General features: G+C 41.1%; 1 protein-coding gene across 3 annotated transcripts in view; it reads right to left on the reverse strand.

Annotated features, from left to right (window-relative positions):
• The window catches only part of Cdh17 (cadherin 17), a 68,687-nt gene that overhangs the window by 45,038 nt on the left and 4,917 nt on the right, over positions 1-18,732 (reverse strand). Inside the window, exons 1-3 of one of the 3 annotated variants that reach the window (XM_063257565.1) lie at positions 16,411-16,435; positions 5,500-5,569; positions 1,484-1,582 (exon numbers count right to left, since the gene is read on the reverse strand). In XM_063257565.1, coding sequence (XP_063113635.1) covers positions 1,484-1,582; positions 5,500-5,547 — 147 coding nt within the window. In that variant the 5' untranslated portion in view covers positions 5,548-5,569; positions 16,411-16,435. Of the gene's footprint in view, positions 1-1,483; positions 1,583-5,499; positions 5,570-15,686; positions 15,779-16,410; positions 16,436-18,732 lie in introns of those variants that run through there. The other 2 variants (XM_063257564.1, XM_063257563.1) reach the window with 2 other exon arrangements.

Below are 18,732 nucleotides of genomic sequence, written 5' to 3' on the forward strand. Positions count from 1 at the left end.
TGCCCTTTGGCCACCCAACTCCCATCAGAATCTTTGGTGCATGTGTTCGTTTCCGTGTTGGCTTTCACCTTTGTCCCTACTGCCCAGGGCAGAGCCGCCTGTACAAGGGCCACCCCATCTGTGGTTAAAAAATGCAGTGTGAAAATGAAGTCTGTGCAGGCTTGCAAAGCACAGTACATGAATGAAACAAGAAAACATATCAGAGAGAACCTACAACCAAGCGCTCCTTCCCAGGCAAGGCAGAGAGGGAGTTAAGGAGGACATCATCTATCCTGGGAGCCCTGCCTCCTTCCTGCCCCCTTCAGCGGTGGCCACAGGGGTCTTTCAGACAGGGAGTCCGAGTCAGGCCACCCTTTGGAGGAAACTGCGGCGCCTCAGGGGACAGGGCCTTCTGGTCTCTGCAGCCTCCTCTCCCACCCTCTTCTCCTGGCTCTGTCCTGCCCAGCCATGTGGCCTCCTAATGGTCACAGTCAGTGCCCTGTCCCCTCCCGCATGGGGCAGCTGTCCCTGCTGTGTCTGTGAACACTCTTCTCGTCCTTCCTGGCAGCCTCAGCTCTCAGTGTGTTCACTTCCTGTTCAGTGCCTGACTTTATTGCTTGGAGAGCCCAAGGGACGCCTAACTCCCTGCCCAGCACTGCTGGCTGGACAGGTGCTGCTCATGCTTGTGCTCATCTGGTACCAATGGGAAGAAGGCCAAGAGGCAGCTCACAGCCTCCCCTCCGTAGACAAATGCCACAAAATAAACATGCAGCAGCTGATGACAGCCATCTATCTACCTTAGAAGGTCGTTTAGAACCCTGGTGCTTGGCAGGGGGAGGGACAATGAACACCCCCAAAGGCTCATCAGGCGCCTCCACTCTCTAGGGCCAAGCAGCTTTCAGAGGGAATGCCTGGTAAATGCAGCAGGACGTTTTCCTTTCCCTGACATTTCCAGCATTACTCCAGGGCCCTCAGTAGCTGAAGTGCCTCATCCTCCTGCAGGTTATCCCTCAATCTTGTGCTTTCCCAGTTATGTAACTGATAAGAAGACCACTTCCCCTCATGCCATGGCCATCTCATCAGTGAGGCCAGGCCTGGGCTCAGAGCTGACAGTGAGGAAAAGGCAGACCTTTGGCCATACAGAGAAACTCATCCAGCACCAGCTCCAGAGAAGCCCCACCTCACAAAGTTTCACAAGGAAACTCATTGACCAGACAGCCTTACACATAGGGGCCCTTTGCACCCGAAGGTTGACAGATAACAGGCTCCCTGTACAGGACAGGATGGAAGCCCTGGCTCCACACAGGATTGAGGAAGTCTGGATGTGGATGTCAGGTGTGACTCCTGATATGGCACCATCCATCTGTGTTTAACTTCTGAAATCATCTTTGGTGGGTAGATTCACCAAGCCTCTATTTTATTTCCCATTGTGTAGTATAGAAGGAAATAAGAGCCACTCACATTCTGAGAAATCAAGATGCCAGTGAGTGAGGGTAGCCTTTACCTGGAATATGATTTGATGTTGTTCTTGGCCTTCATAAATGGAAAATGTCATAGGCTTCAGGGGTCCACTAAATTTTCCATCTTGGCCATTTCCCATTGCCTGTTAACAAACAGAGAGAAAAATTAGCATCTGTTACAAGCGTATGTGCTGTACAAGCATCTGTACAAGCATTGCTGTCTTTTTGGGAGTGTCCAGAAACAATCTATGAACAGTAGGATTCCATCGTAGCTGAAAACAGAAAATGCGGTCAAAACACAGAAAAGCGTCTAAAATGTCCTTGGTTTTCATTATTTTTCTCATTTAGCCACTGGAGAATTCCTCTGTGGGAAAGATATCAGCACCTCCATGTTACAATGAGACCTAGAGACATGCAGCCTCTAATAAACTCCAGAAGTGGAGATAGCACACATACTTTGTCCCACTGAGCCACTTTCTAAATTCTGCAGGGTTTTGTATCAGTTTCTTAAAACACCTCTTGCCACTAAATTCAACCTCAAGGGCAGCTGAATTTATGGGGTGGGGAGAGTTAGTATAGTGCTTGCTTGGAACATAGTTAATATGGTAAACTGTGGTCAAATAGGAATCTGAATTTGAACTAAAACTAAGAAAAGCTTGCTGCTCTAACATTTAATACTTCATACTCAGAAAAATAATGAAATCACACAGCTTATTTCTTTCAAGCAGGGACCACACAATGGTTCTAAACTCCAAAGACCTTAAACCTGAAGCCAAGCCACCTTTGCAGCCACCAGACTGGAAGACGGCAGGAGCAGTTGAGACAGTAAGAAGAATTTGTTCTTGGTAAGGCTCTGTCCTAAGCACGTGTAATCCTGTGTACAAACCTATTGGAGTAAATTACTACTGTTAGCCCCATTTTACAGGCAGTGAAACTAAAATGTAGAGAAGTAATTGTCCAGGTCTGGGTGGAAGAAGGAATCAAATCCGTCCACTCTGGAATTTACCCTCTCAGCTGCTAAGCACCACTGTCCACCAGACAGCGCAACGTGGCCAAGACAACCTAGAGGGAAAGGTTACTCCCACCATTCCCAGTCCTAGAGATAGGAGCATTAGCAGCAGCCCTGCCATCCCATCATCACACACCATGATAATGATGGCGCCCCTGAAGGAAGATCCAAAGGAAATGGAGCAGGGCACAGAGGGGCAGCCAGCAATACACCTTGGAGGGATGCTCTCTAGGACCAGGGACCTTGTGTCCCGGGTCAGATGCTGGCCAGGCCTCTTCCCTTTCCTCGGTAGCCCTTTGGGTCTCCCATTTGTGATAGAAATCAGAGGTGGTTAGATTAGATTCAGAATCATAAGGGCAATGTGATAGAGAAGTGAACTCAAAAAGGTAAGAACTGGATGGAGAAAAAAGAACTTGTTCCCACTTACGTTTAATGAGAGCACAGGCCATGTAAACTGATGCCAGCTGGGAATCACCCAAAATAACCAGTATGTGAGTGAAGAGGGGAAGAGGTCCCATACTATGTCCCTCCTAAGTTAATATTGTCATCTGTAAATGTCAATAACAGAAACAGAGGACTTTGAATTTGATCTCTGCACCAGAGTTCTGGCTACTACTCCAATCAGCTGTCCCTGGGTCACTGCCAGCTTTTCTCCTTTGCTGCCTCCCACCGAGACTGGAAAGTCCAATCAGCTTGTTCCCAGGCTCCCTTGCAGCTAGAATGGTAGCCAGGTCACCCACTTCAGGTCTATGAAACAAGAGGAAAATCTGCAGTGCCTAGATGGATTTGGGGTGTCAGACTTTTGTTTTCTTGATGAAAAGGAACAGATGTGGTTAGCATTGTCCTTTGTGTCCTTCAAGCTGACACAATGGACCTCACATCTCCAGCTGGTGCATCTATCATGAACCATGAAGGAACAAAGCAGCCCAAAAGATGGTAGGGCAAAAAAGAAATTCAAGAGTCTGGTAACATCAAGACCTGCCCTGAATAGATCACTTCAGACTTCCTGTTATTGGAGGAAAATAAACCTCTAGTTAAGAGGCACTAAAGTCAAATTTCCAATTAATTGTAGCTAAAAGAATTCTTAACTCACAGACTTCTAACCATCTCCTTTATCCTAGTTTCACTTCCTTTGGGAACTCTTTTTTCCATCTGCTTTTCCACATCTTGTCTACCTCCATTAATTCTGGAAGGTAGAGCACAGGAGTTGGGTACAGATGTCCATATGCCACCACGATAGGCCCAAAACAAGAACTGTGCTTTCTGCCCAGCTACTGCTCAACATCAAATTATCTTCATCACTTTGTGCCCAGCGAGGTCAGCCTTGCAGTTGATCACAACAGTGGAAACTGCATCCGCCAGAAACTTCAAGAGCAAGGCTGTGTCTTCTCTATGGAGCTGGGCAGGCTCACCTCTAGGAAAGGAGTGTCAGGTTGCAGTTCCAGGGTTCAAAGTTGCATCCTCATATCACAGTAGCAAATCTCTCTTCCTGCCCATTAATATGTCTATTGGGGCCATAAAGATTTCAAAATGCATGTGCACCCTCTGAGTCATCAAGCCACACCACCAGGACTGAGCAGGATGGGGTGGTTGAAACTGGAAAGAAAGCCTTTTAGGCAGGAACAAAAACATACACCCTCTTCTCCCACAGGAGGCATATGAGCCCACTAATAAGCAAAGTATCGAGTGAACTCTCTCTCCCTCTCTGTCATTGTGGCTTCCCAATATATGTCCATAATCACTTATTTCATTCATGGTAGTTGCTAGGTACTAACCTAAAGGTGACTAAAACACAGTCTCTTCATCACAGAGGTTAGGGTCCAGATGAACGTAGACACTGAACATTTAAAATGTTGTAGGAAGACCATTAGAATATTTATGGTGCTCTGGGATTGTGCTAGTCACTGATCTAAGAACTTTATAAATACATTACCTTATTTAACTGCAATAACATCCCATAAGGCAAGTATCATTATCAAACCCACTTAAAAGGGGAAAAATTTGAGTTTCAAGTCCACCATGACTCAGTCAAATTGCTATCCCTAGTAAGGGGCAGCAACAAGTTTGAACCCAGCTCTGTCTTCATGACCACACTATGATAACCTAAGTAGGAAAAGACATTTGAGAACATGCATACAAAAGCAAAGCCAGCTCTTTCCCAAGCCCAAGGACAAGCTTTGTATTCGTGGGCTGTGAGGACACATATGGCCTCAAAGTCTGAATCGCAGTTTTCACCCTAGGAAGAAAGCTCTTATAGTTCCACAAATTTGACTGTATTTCACTCTCTAAAAACTCTCAAAGTATATGGGCTCTTGGGGACTTTATAGGCCTTGGTGTATTATTTTTGGATTGCAGAAGAAAGACAACAAGATGGAAATCATGAGGATCTAGGTGTTTCCTTCTAAGCAAAAGGCAAGTACATCTCCATAAGCCTCCTTCATTACACAAGAAAATTTTGGCCACTTTTGCAAACCTCGGGATCTTCGTGGACAGAGCAAGGATGCCCTCTACTCTCTACCCAGGCTGAGCCTCCACATCCCACCCAGCTCCAACCTCTAGAAGCCTGAAAATCAATGGGGTTGACTCAACAAATAACAGAAGACAAATTTAACTTAAAAACCCTATTTATGGGGGGGAAAATACACAAGAGCTAAAAACAGAGAAAATGATTTTTCTTGCTGTGTTTTGATAGTAAATTTTGATGGTCAAAATAAAAAAGTCAAGATTAAAGGATAAAGGCTAATATATGTATCAGTATAATTTCTCTCCAGATTCCCTAAGGTCATCTGTTTTAAACCTTGCTCATTAGGGGTTACGGGCTTGGAAGAACTAGGAAAAAATTGTCTCCTCCAGTTGAAGGACAGACATATAATTTGTGGCCACTTCACTGGAAACAGAATATCAGAACACAGTGTCCATTCTATACAATAATTTAATTTTCATAGGTTACCTTTTTTTAAGTAATGGGAACTATTCCTTCCCTGGTACACAGTAGAAGGATGGCAGAAAATACCTAGTAAATAAGCAGAGTCACATACTCTCTCCTCTTACCAAATAAAGTATAAGAAGACACAGGGAGTGAAGATGGGCTGGAGTCATCCTGTTATTCTTACTCAAACTCCTGTGAATAAACCAGAGATAAAAGGGATTAGTTGCCAGTCTGTTAAAATCATGTGTCTGCAACCAGTAAGAATCACAAGGTGATACCCTAATATATATTGCGAGTCAAATGGGATTGGAACAGGCTAGCTCTCCTCCATGAGCAACAGCCTAGCCTTCCAGAACCTTCCTGATCCCTCATCTATGGCAAGGCCCAAGTCAACATCTCTGAAAGAATCTCGGTAATTTTACTTCTTCAACTGTTTCATTCTATTGTAACCTTCATTTGAAGGTCTTAAACATTCAGAAGTAGCTGTCATTTTCACTTTTTTTGTTGTTTTGTTTTTATAAATAATTTTCACTTGTTTTATGGGTAGGGGAGACATGTCTTGGCAAATGCCAGGAGAACTAAGTAAAAAGCATTTAGTCGCTCTGATTCAGAGCTGCAAATGTATTAGATTCCTGAAGTAGAAAGAACAAAAGAATATTTATGAGCCTTCATTCAAAGATCTCACCAGCTGCCTCTCTGATCTTCTAAATATTGTTATGGGACCTTGTGTACAAACACAAAGGAAAAATGTATTACCTATTCCTCGAAAAGAAACTGAATAAGAATCCCAACTCTTCCCACATTCTCTTCAATTCAAGCCTTCACATTTCTTAAAAGTTATAACGTTCACCCTGAGACTTAGCGTGACTCATATTAAGAAGTGAGATAAATTTTCCGTGTGGCGCATAAAGCATATTTGTTGCTTAGGTCATAATACTGAACTGCTGAACAACAAGTTTTTAAAAACTGAGGACATAAAAAAATGTACTCATTTCACTAAAACTCCAACCATTTATTATCTTTAGGGATCATGAATGATCCTGGTTTAATTCATCTTTTTAAAAAGTTTCTTGCACATAAAATATATTATACAACCAGTATGGGAAATGGCTATGAAAATTCTAGCCACTCTAAAAATTTAGACCCTGCCATTTTTAGATGCCTTAAATTTGCATAAATATTATCTGCGCTTCACAAAGATGAAAGTGCTGTCCCATCTCAGCCTCATAAATGCCATGGCAGACAAAGAAATAAGTCACCCTGGAAGTGCATTTGCAGAGACCTTTAGAAACGGCCCAGCAGAATGGTGAAGAGAACGATTCTGAGCCACACACCGGGCTGTGACCATCTCTGCAGGAGCCAGGGGAGAACGACTACATCACTCTGTCCCTCCCCTTCCTAGGTGAAAATACCTAGAAATTGCTCAGTAATAAATGTACGCTCTTATGATTTTCTCAGAGACACAATGAGTTACAAATCTCCTGACTTTATAGATAAGGAAATTCAAGTTTAAATGTTAAGCAGTTTGCCTAAAGACGCATAGTAAGAAGTGACACAGTCAGATGTTGAGTCCAAACTCCAAACCATCTTTATGTACTGTGACAGCTATGTTTGTATAGATGTAGGCATCGTTATAAAGACATACATAAATATATTGCTTATACATGCTATATAAATTTAACACTCTAAGTTTCCACAGCCATTTTAAGGGCAATGGGATTAAAATCCTCTGGAATCAGATTCATGAATTAAAAATCAGTTTTGCAACAAAATTAATTTGGTTGATATGTCCAAATGTCATTTTAGAATTAACTCATTACTCTGAAGCATTTTTCTGCTCTTGACTGCTTATTTGATTTGGAAACAACATAAAAATAATAATTTTTATTATTAAAATCCCATGTCCCAGCAGTCTGCAAGAGGAAACGGCCACATTCACATTTGGCCAACCATGGATTGAAAATGTGTACAGGCTTTACTCTCTGAGCAGGAACTACTACATGCCTAGCAGTTACATTGTATTAGGTATAAGTAATCTAGAAGTAACAAAGTATCCAGGGGGATGTGTATAGCCTTTACACAAATGCCAGGCCATTTTATATAAAGGACTTACGTTCTTGAAGGACCTAGACCTAGTCCATATGAATACTGAGAAATACTGTATATATAAATAAGTGAAATTCCTAATCTGACCAGGTTTATTTTTATATTAACAAAATATACGTGATCAGGTATCAAAAAATATTTGCTTAAAAGACATAAAACTACAGATGAATGGGCAAAACTACCCATCTGGAGATCTCCTTGGCCTTGACATCATCCACACACAGCTCCCAGCTCCCGCAAATTTATCTGCTGCTCCACCACACGCCCAGCCTCCGCCGTGCCCTTCACCCCAGCTCCACTCTGGGACCTGCACCTTGGCACTTGCTGCTCTGACCACCGGGTATGGGCCTGGCCCAGAGATAATGGACAGTGAGTGTTTTCTTAATGAAGCTGAATCGAGACTATGCTTCTTCATATCTGCTCCTGCTTCTCATATTTTATCATCTAGCTCCAAATTATTCATTTATCTGAAAAACATTGAATCAAGTTTTTTCTATGTGCCAGATACTGGGGTGCCAAATTAAAGGCACCTTCATGAAGCCAGTGCTACCTCTTTTTTTTTTTTTTTTTTTTTCCTCCTTCAAACGGAGTCTCACTATGTAGCCCAGGTTCACCTCAAACTTACAGCAATCTTTCTGCCTCAGCCTCCCAAGTGCTGGGATGACAAGCATGTGCCACCACACCTGGCCCCTACTTCTTTCATGATCTTCCTTCATTTCCAGCCAGAGGACTCTTCCTGAAACTCGTTCTTCCCATATTTTAATTTTTACCACTTACTTACTTGTTGGTATTACTGCCACTACCAAAAGATAAAATCCATCAGAGCAAGGGCTCCATTTAAATTGTTTTTAACTCTCAAAGCTCTTTATACTTTATGTGGTATAAAGCCCTCAATACATGCTTGTGAAACTCTCGTATATTCATGGCTAACGTGGACATCCTATTAATTTGTTCTTGTCTAGAAGAGCTTTCAGAATAATTACACATTAAAAGGAATTAATTCAAGATGTAAAGCAGTATTGGGGGGCAAAATACAATCATAGATTTCTACTGTTGATGAAAAGAGTTGTCTCTTTTAAGTACACTATAGATTTTTGCTCAGTAAATAGTTGAGAAATGGTTGAAATATATCACCGTTCCTTGAACTGTTTTTCTTAGCACTTTTAAGCTTCCAAAGATGAATAAATTGAATGACAGAAAAGCTAATAAAAATTAAATGAATGCTTTATTTTGGTTAAGTGTTCGGGCAGGCTATGGTCTGAGATGTTTTAGTAGAAATGTATTTATCCTTTATATTGTCATTTATACTTAGTTTTACCAAAGTGTCTCCAGTGGAAAACAGAAGTTATCGTTTTCTACTTCCATGTGTAAAGTGCCATGTTTTATTTGAGGACAAATCTACCACCCCTGCTGTTGTTAGGAGCATGGACTAGAATTAGGGTCCTATTCTCTTAATGCCTCTGGTTCCGTTTACTTATCTGTAGAACAGGGATGATTTTAGTAGCCACATTTGAGAGTTATGGGACCCAATGAGTTAATACTGGGGACAGTGTCTGTCAAAGTCATTCTGCCACCCAAATCCACTCAGTCTGAACTCTAAATGAGACACTCCAGTTCATCTCCCTGCTCAGCGCCCACCCTCCACCCCTCCACTATGGGGACCATTCAAGAAACTTCCATAGCAATGACCTCCTTGTGGCCAATCAAGGGGGAGCCTTGCCCTAATGATTCACAACAAACCACACCAGTGCTAGGATTCTGCCCAACAAGGACTTTGTTCTCTCAAGCAAGACTTGCTTTTACTTCCTCTTCGCAGAGACAGGATCCACTAATGAATATCACACACCAGGTCCTTAGGATGTGGACAGGATGTCATCGTTTATATCTGCAATTGTCTAAAACTGCCAAGCCGTCCACATAAGATAGGTCTCCTCACAACTACTGCTTGAAAGACTTTGAAAAGAACGGCAGACAGTTCAGTGATATTTCACCTACGCTGCCTGAAATACTTGACTCAGTCATCTCCTTGGAATTGTTGCTATTTGTCAGGGTCTCCTTCAGGTACAGGGAATAAATTCATGCCATTCCTATGGCGATGATCTGAGAAGCCAAGCATGTCCTTAGCAACACAGGTCGGAGGCAGCTGGCGCTGCTCAAAAGGGAGCTTTGATGAGGGAAAGATCTCAGACAAGCGGCTGCATCTCGCCTAGCAGACAACCCCACTACTACTGCTTTCTCCGTGGACTAGGGCTTAGTGGACCAGGGATGCCGGCCTTTGTGTCAAGCACAGGTAGCTTCACAGCAGCCCAGAAAATGTGGAAATCCCTGCATGGCCCAAACCGTATCCAACCAGATCACAACACAAGGGTAGCTCACATTTACTGGGCTGAGCACTGTGTGCCACGAGCCGTGCTGAGACTTCTGGTAAATTATGGCTCTAACTTCTCAGAAGAACCCTGTACAACCACAATCTACCTCTTAAACATGCAAAATCAAGAAGTAAGGGTCAAAGAAGCTTTTTTAAAAACTTGCTCAAGATCACACTGGTAAATTTCCATGCCTGGGCTCTTCATTATATATTCTTCCATCTCTGAAAAAAATGATCAGTCTTTTAAAGTTAGTATCTCATAATAAGATACCAAGTATCACTTCATCCATTGCATCATTCCAAAAATTCAAACAAGCTTCATTTGTTTTTTATTTCATGATTTTTCTCTGCATACACTAACAAGACCGCACCCACACACACACACTACCCAGAGGCAAAGGCTACATCAGCCTGAGGTTTTGTTTCTGTGGTAGAGAAAAAAATGTGTGTGTGTGTGTGTGTGTGTGTGTGTGTGTGTGTTGTGTAACCCTGTGCTGCACAGTCATTTCCCCTGAGCTTCCTCTCAAGGGTCTCCCCTTTTTAATTAAGCCAAGTGTCACAGGTTGAATTATGTACACTCAACCAAGCTCATATGTTGGAATCCTAACTACCCCAGAATGTGACCTTATTTTGGGACCTTGACAGAGGTAATGAAGTTAAAAAGAAGTCTTTAGGGTGGACCTCCGTTCAATATGACGGTACCTTTATAGATGGACCACTTGGAGACAGAATCATACACCAGAAGAACACCCCAGGAGGTGAAGTGGTCATCTCCAAGACCAGCAGAGAGGCCAGGAGCAGATCCATCCTCATGGCCCTCACAGGGAACCAACCCTACAGACATCTTGATTTTGGACTTCTAGCTCAAGAACAATGAGAGGATCCATTTCTGTCATTTAAGCCACTTATTCTATCGTGTTTTGTTATGGTAGCTCTAGCAAACTAATAGATCAAACAACTCTGGTTTTGACCCACAGCACAGCCAAGCCAGGACAGGAGTGGCCTCTAAGGGAGCTTCACCCTGCTATTATACATTCTGTGGTCACAGCATCCTCAGGAACAGGGAAAGGGTACCTGAAGCTTGATTGATTCTCATGCCAGCTCCAATGCCCCCAAGAGTCTTTGAGACATTTTTAGAGACTCTTTCCATTTCCACATTTATCTGAGTAAGGACAGAAATTTTCTAGGTCCCAGATCACTAAACCTACAGATAAATAACATCAAACATTGCTTTCTGTACCCCCCACCCCTGCAAAAACTAAATGCTAGGTACGTTTCTTACCCTGTTTGTGCTTTGTTTTTGCATTTTAAAGAGTAGAGGGAAAGCAAGAAAAGGGAAGAGGAAACTAAGGACTTTCCACTAAAATGATTCAGCTGATGGTAAAGTTGAGCCACAGTGCAACATAGAACAAAGAAGATGCAAAGACTGCAAAATTTATTTCTAAACATCATAGGGCGGTGAGGGCAGGACAGGATGCGACTAGAATTCATAATACCATGAGGACAGAACACTTATTTTGCACCTGCATTGTATATTGCTAAGAACCACATAAATTATAAAGCAAAAGCCAGATATGAATAAAAGTCAGATTAAAAGCTCGCTTACCCTCCAGTCCTTACTTTGAGCATTATTACTTCCTAGCTGCTCCTCAGCCTGCTAGCACAGATCCTTCATCTACCTGACACAGACCTTCTAGCTTCCACCGCTGACCCTTGGGCCGTCCCAGCGCAGATCCGTGAAACATACTTGCATGAGTCATTGTCGTGGGTCTAGGCCTCCAGATGGACTCGTGGGAAGCACTGTCATGGGCTCTGGGTCTTCAGCTGAACTCATGCAGATTATTGCCATGGGATGGAGGCCCTCGGCTAGATTCGCTAGGCCTTTGTGTGTGGACAGATTTCCTGCACTTTCTTTGTATTTGACTCTGGGTGACTATCATAAAATAATACTATTTAAAAAAAAAAAAACCTGGCTCACACTATTGTCCATCAAGTACTGTGGAGATGAAGCATACCCGCCTATTTTGGTCTCACTCACAAATCACTGACCCCAATTACATCACTGAAGGGTTAGAAAACCACAGGAGTCATTGATCAATTTGTATTTTTGACAAATTAAGAGTGGATTAGAGTGGTTCTTACAAGCTAGAAATAAAGCAGACGGGCATAAGATCTGGGTTGCTGCCACATTCAAAACAACTACTCCACTGAGGAGGGAGGGCCAGCCTGATGTTTTTAAGAGTTGAGAAGAAAGGGGTGAGAAATCTCCACCCCATCACCTACACATATATAAATGCAAGCAATTCTTTCTGTTGCTGAACTTTACAACATAGATGTAACCATCTCTGAGAACCTGAAAACCTGGATTTACACATATGCAAAATTGGTGATCATTACTTATCATTAGGTCTGTGACAAGGCAGATAGATGAGCTCATAGGAGGAGGGAGGGGTCCCCAGGAGAACTTAGAACAGATTAAATTTATATTATCAATTACAATATTAAATACTAGTATAATTATTCCTATAGTTAGCAGGAGCTCATGGATTCACAGCAGGCGCCAGCCCCCAGTGGATGGATGACACCAGTGTGGGGGACAGAGTGCCTCTGCCCTGTGTTACCTAACATCTTAAGCAGGTGGACAGCAGGCCACAGCACCAAATAACCTTCAGTGGGCAGGCTCATGGCTCAGAAACCCAGGAGGGAGGATGGGGAAGGATTCTCTTTCCACCCCACCTAGCAGAACAGCCTCCCAAGGTCTTCCTTCCCTGACCTACAGAAGAGATGGGAATCGTTACTTCTCAGACAAGGTAGCATAATTACTTTTGACAGAGTGTTTCGTGTATTATACAACATTTCCCCGTGTAGAATAAAGTGCACGGATGAGCACTCTGTCAAGATAAGATCACACATTTTGGCCTTAGAAATTCAGTAGGAGGTAAATCTAAATCAGGTTCTGAATCGCACAGTTTAGACATAAAAGCATTTTAAAAATTTTTAAAAAGCCACTTGCTGTAACAGTAGCTCATTTACAAGGTGACCCTAAGCAACAGTTATAATGGCAAAAAAAAATATGCAGTCATGCCCAAGAGTAGCTGGTTACCTCTGGTTTCTGTAATTCAATCATAGGCGATGGTAGAGATGCACAGGACAGTAAGAAAATGAATTTAATTCTACCTAATAAAGGATGCCCACCACTATGAAATCTCATCATGAATTGGTTTTTTTTTTTTAATTGAACTTTGGGGAACTTATTTCATTTAAATAATACAGCAGTCTTACAATGTGGGTTCTGTTATCCTACAGAGCAGGAAACTAAGCATGAAAAGTAGAGGAAGGGGTATGAATCTGAATACAGAACCCAAGCACAGAACCTACAGGCTGGAGACCTTCCTGGTGAAGATGGGTTATCTTTGAGCATTCTTTTTAAAGGCACTATTATTTTGATTCCTTTACCCATGAACTACAAGTTCAAATATAAAATAAAATATCAAATATCAAATATAAAATAAATATAAAATAAAAACATGTGCAGAAATATATTAACTCAGATATCATGGTTGAGCAAATTCAAGATATAAGCCTTATAAACAGTGTTAAGAGAAATTAAATTTTCTTTGCACTACATATATGCAACCACTAAGTATAGCTTAGTCTGTTTCATAATGCTTAAGTGGAAGAAAAACAAAAAAAATAGCCCTACTGTAATTAATATTTCAGCTCCTGGGTGAATATCTGCTTTAAGTCAGTATTTCTTGTACTTAAGTAAACATTTCTGTTTGTTCTCACAAGTAACAAGCAGGTAAATACGTATTCCCCTCATCAATGAGTAGGCCATAGAAGAACTAGCCTCAGACTAAATCAGACACCAAGAATTTCTGAATGAATGCAACTTTATGCCAATACATAAAGCTGTATTTTTACCCATGTAAACCAGCACCCACACAAGCACTGGTCTGTAGGCCTTCAGAGAAAGAGCCTGTTAATGCCCAGCTTTCTTAACATGGAAAGAAAAGTGGGGGCATGTTTTCCTCCCCAGAAATTTTCTTTGACAGTTGAACAAGAATTTATGTCTCTCCCCCCCACCCCCGCCATATTTTGCCTTCTATAGGGAAAGAAAGAATACACTAGAAACTTTTACCTTGAATAACACTGAATTTTTTTAGGGCTCCTCTTAGTGAGTTTCAAAAGGTCCCATCCCCACACCATACCTGAAGATTTATATGGGAATCACTAGAGGGGCTTCTAACTCTAATAAACCCCAAGAGATTTATCATCCTCTTTTCATATTGCTGGATAACTTTCCTTTGGCATAGTATTAGCTGCTCTTATGCAATGGAAGATGATATCTTTGGGGCCTTACTGGTCTTTTTTTAACAGAATGAACCATATTTCCCAATTTGATCTGAATCACCCACATAAACTTTCTCATGGAAAAAAAGATCTAAGATTCATTGAATGTCTACCATATGCCAAGCTATATAGTCATCTCTTCACCTAATTATTTCTCACAATTACCTCGTTAGGCAAGTTACGTGTTTTACGGATGAAAAGAAATTAAAGTTTGGAGAGCTAAAGCACCCTGTTTGGTGCCAGCTGCCTGGTAAAGGAGGAATCTGGCCTGGCCTGTCTGACCAACCCTGAGAACTCATAAACTACGTGCCCCACAATCCACCGTAAACCCTCACTTGGAAGGACTCTTTTGTTTCCTGCCAAGAGCTGAATGTCACCCATTTTCCTTGTCATTCAAACATGCACCTTTCAAATGCTTTGCCTTTAGTTACTATTTAAGTTTTTGAAGGAAAATAAAGTCAAGAAAATATCGGAAATCACATTTGCCTTTTCTGCTTGAAATCCTCTACCACAGAGGACATGTATCCTCTTCAAGCTACCACAGGAAAAGGAAGAAAAAGACAGAGGCAAAGATTGGATCTTCAAAATCTCCAGAAAGCAATATATGACTTAATATCTCAAAGTAAACACCCATTAGCAGATTTATCCACCAACCAAAGCAAACACAGCACCCAGAAATGGGTAACATACACACCGCCTGCCTTTCCCAGTTGTGAAAGCAGGTCTGGCTTTCCGTCATTTATCCTTACTCCAGTATTTTCTTTTCTTTTGAAGAAAAATGAACAATAAAAACAATGGTACAAAATTTCAAAATAAGCCTTTAGGAGAGTAAAAATGATTAGCACATTGCATGAAAAAGGGATCAAACAATATAAGCACAAACCTGTCAATGAACTAAAAGCAATTAGTAGTATAACCATCTTAACTATTGTGTTTTCCCTTTCCCTTCTTTTCTTCTTTCCCCATCCCAGTTCCCAGTATTTTCTTTACAAGATTTCTTCTCTCTTTGGTATCTCCCTCCCCCGCATCCCAGACAATCCAACAGACCCCAAGCAGAGTCGTGCTGAGTAGACAGAATGCTCAGCCTTTAGAGCCCACACCTGAACAAGGCCACACTTAGTGAGACCAGCCTCAATTCCTAGAATATAAGAGCCCCAGAACACTGTAAGCCCAGGCATTTTTATATTAATCACAAAGAATGGGTGTAACACCTGTTTAAACATCAGAAAACCCAATCTTTCTTTTTAAAATCTCATTACCAAGTTCGGTCCAACCAAAGCTACTTCATAAAAATTGATTTCCAAAATACAGACCAATAAAAAGGAACCACAAAGAAAGCAACTTATCACATGAAGACTAAATATTTTTTCCCAATAGTATGTAACCTGCCTCAAAGAATAAATTTGTCTAACATCTTAAGTATTCCCCTACCTAATCTGTCACTCTTGAAGGAATATGTTAGCAACACAGTGAAGACCTTACCTTTCTTAAATGACAAAGTGGTGATTAAAAGTTATTTTCTTCCATTCAGTGACAGAGACACTTGCTGAGACTTGAGGATCTCCAGGGAACACTCCCTCTGCCCTGCTCCACCTCTCCAGCCTCTCCCTTCACCTTCAGTCAAACATTAACCTCCAACACTTTTATTGATCTTTGGAACACACTGGGTACCATAAAAGGTATCATTACTTTCATTCCAGGAAAGAAATGTGTGTGCACCAAAAGCAGTTTGCCTTCACATCAAGTGCATCTCAAAAGAAGTTGCTGAAATGTTTTTTAGTATGGATGAGTAAATTACCATAGAAGACAAGAAGTTAGAGTAGAAAAACTTTGTGTGTATTCAACAATATATCTCCAGAGTGTGAAGTCTATGGCATCAAACGCAGCTTTGTTAAAATTTTGCACACCCCAACACTTAGCAGAGCCAATGTCTACAAAAGGAGACCAGGTCAACAAATGCCTGTGCGATTCTGTGACAAATACAGAAGACTTTGAGTACAGGCCAGGACGCCAAGTCTGACAAATGATGTAAGTCATTGATAACAAGCTCCTGGAGACAAAAATGACTCTGGAGGTATGATCTTTGCCCTTCTGAAATTCAAGCATGCCCTTCAAAGTTTGCATGAAACAACCAATAATATTCTTTCCCCAATTGTGGCTGTTATTGTTGTTTTTATCGTTTACCTAATTCAGAAAATGAACTTACCTAAAACTAAGGATTTTTTTCCCCACTCATTCAAGTCAGTACCTCTAGACTTCTGAAGTCAAAGTCTTTTTTAAAATCCTGATTCTCAAATTCAGTCGCTTTAGAAGTCTCACTTTAGAAGAGGAGAATTGATGCCTTTTGGAGAATCAGGTGGCCCCACTTCTCCTGCCTTCTCAGGTTTTTTTCTGGGCTTCTCCCCAGCTGGCCTGGACCCTTCCTTTGCTCTCTGGTGCAATCAGCTCAATGCAAGTACAAAGCTAGTCTGCTCTCCTCGTGCCTTCCCAGGTCCCATGAGAAGCTTTCATATGTGCTTTAAGCCACTGATGAGAAAAGACCTTGTTCGTTATGGGGACAGAAAATGTAAAACCAACCCATTGCACGTCAGTGGTCAGCATGCCCAGTGGACCATCGGTCCCAGGAGGTCCTTTGATCTTTCCCCCACAGCCAGCACTCCTCAGTTTAGGAAAATGGGGTCAGCGAGGCTAAGAACTTTTCAAATTCTCACCACCTGCCCTCCCATAACCCCGTTGTACCAAATCAACCCACTTCAGTTTCACTTCCTAAAGTCAAGAGCATCTCTTCTCACGACATTGCTCTGAAAGGAGCTTGCAACTTTTCTGGAAGCCTCTTAATAAATGTTAAAAGGATCTTGAGTCCACATAAGGTTTTTAAGATACAAAGTGCATATTTGTATCATTTTAGGTGTGTTTTAATTAACATTATACTTCTATGTTCCTGGCATATGAGTTTATCTATTAAAATGTTTTTTTCAGTTAATCTTTAGGATATGTCTATGGATAGATTCCAGCATAAAGGTAGAGAACAGAAGCACAGAAAGGGTTTACATCTTGCCCAAGTCATACAACTTGGGACAAAAAAAATCACAACTCCATCAGTGGTCTGTTGTGAAGTCCAGGTAATTCACATAACTTTAAGCCTACTAAATTAAAATTCCACGGGGACGAAGTCCCGCTGTGGAAGCCCATTCTTGCTGGGAGACAGCTACACTCCTCCCTGTGCCACCCTGTGCATTTTATACCACTTCTAGCCATGGCTTCTAACTCAGAGATCAGGTGGATTTAACTCTGAAAAGACCAAAATCAGCCATCAGAGGCGGGGACAGGTGATTGCACTTCAGAATTAAACTCTGTCCTGTACCCTCTGGGATAAATGTTCACATGGTTCTCAGAGTTGTTTTATATTTGTTACCATGGGTTACACATTCTTCCAGATTAAACCCAAAGATTAAGGGCATGCAAATTTCAGGGTGAACACCACCACTTCTTAGGAATCCATCTACATACAAAAGTGAGAGAATGCTAGCTCAGAAGTTTAATACTCAGTAATAAGGAACATAAGAAAAATATAGTTGATAAAGATTAATGATTTTCTTTTTCAGAGCAATGAAGATAATTTTATGATGGAAACAAGTGAACAGTTAAGACTTGGGAAAAGGGTTTTAATTAAACAGCTTCATAAGAGTGAAAATATTGTAGTACTCTTATCTATAATAACATTTCAACCATCCCTCCAACACTGGCCTTAGAAAATATATAATTGATGTTTAATTTATGGAGAAGGCTAGTTAGCAAGAGATAAAGTCTGGATAGATATGCAGACTAAAATTTTATGAATCTGTGGAATTATTCTTAAAATTCAAAGCATGTTACATTTCTATTAATTTTATCTTTTAAAACTCAAGTGAAATTTATATTTTATGCACTTTTATTTAATATGAACTTCCATTATACCACATATATATTTGAAGAACATTTTGTCAGGAGTCTAGCAGCGCACAAGCCTTATCTAACAGGATTATATGACACTTTTAAATTGCTATGAGCCCTACACTTATTAACTTAATCATGGCAAAACCTTTGTCTTCCATTGGTTCTTAGTAATATTTCTTAGAATTGATCTCCCTTCAGTTACTTAATTGAATGGCTCTAAATTGTCAGTTTTACATATAGGTTCAATCAAGGATGTTGAAAACCCAATCAAGTGTATGATTCTGCACATGCTCCAACTAAGAGTTCACATGTTTTGTTCTGCATGTATTTAATAGAATGAAGTGAAAGTAACTTTCTGCTACTTGGAACTTTAGGCTGAGACAGAATCTTCCCTAATTACTGTGCCTGACAAGGAAAGAGTTTATTTTTTGATAAATTTAACCAAAACACTACACACTTTCATGTAGCTATTATGTTTCTGTTTCTGGTTTGTTTGGATTTGAATATTTAGTTTGTTCAATGGCTTTTTTATCAGTTGTTTCTGTTTTGGCAATTTTCTAAACCAAATTGCTTTATGAAACCATTAAAAGAG

This window comes from Cavia porcellus, unplaced genomic scaffold (genome assembly GCF_034190915.1).
Source record: "Cavia porcellus strain 051 isolate PalLab524CR breed Dunkin Hartley unplaced genomic scaffold, mCavPor4.1 scaffold_10, whole genome shotgun sequence".
Taxonomy (NCBI): Eukaryota; Metazoa; Chordata; class Mammalia; order Rodentia; family Caviidae; genus Cavia; species Cavia porcellus.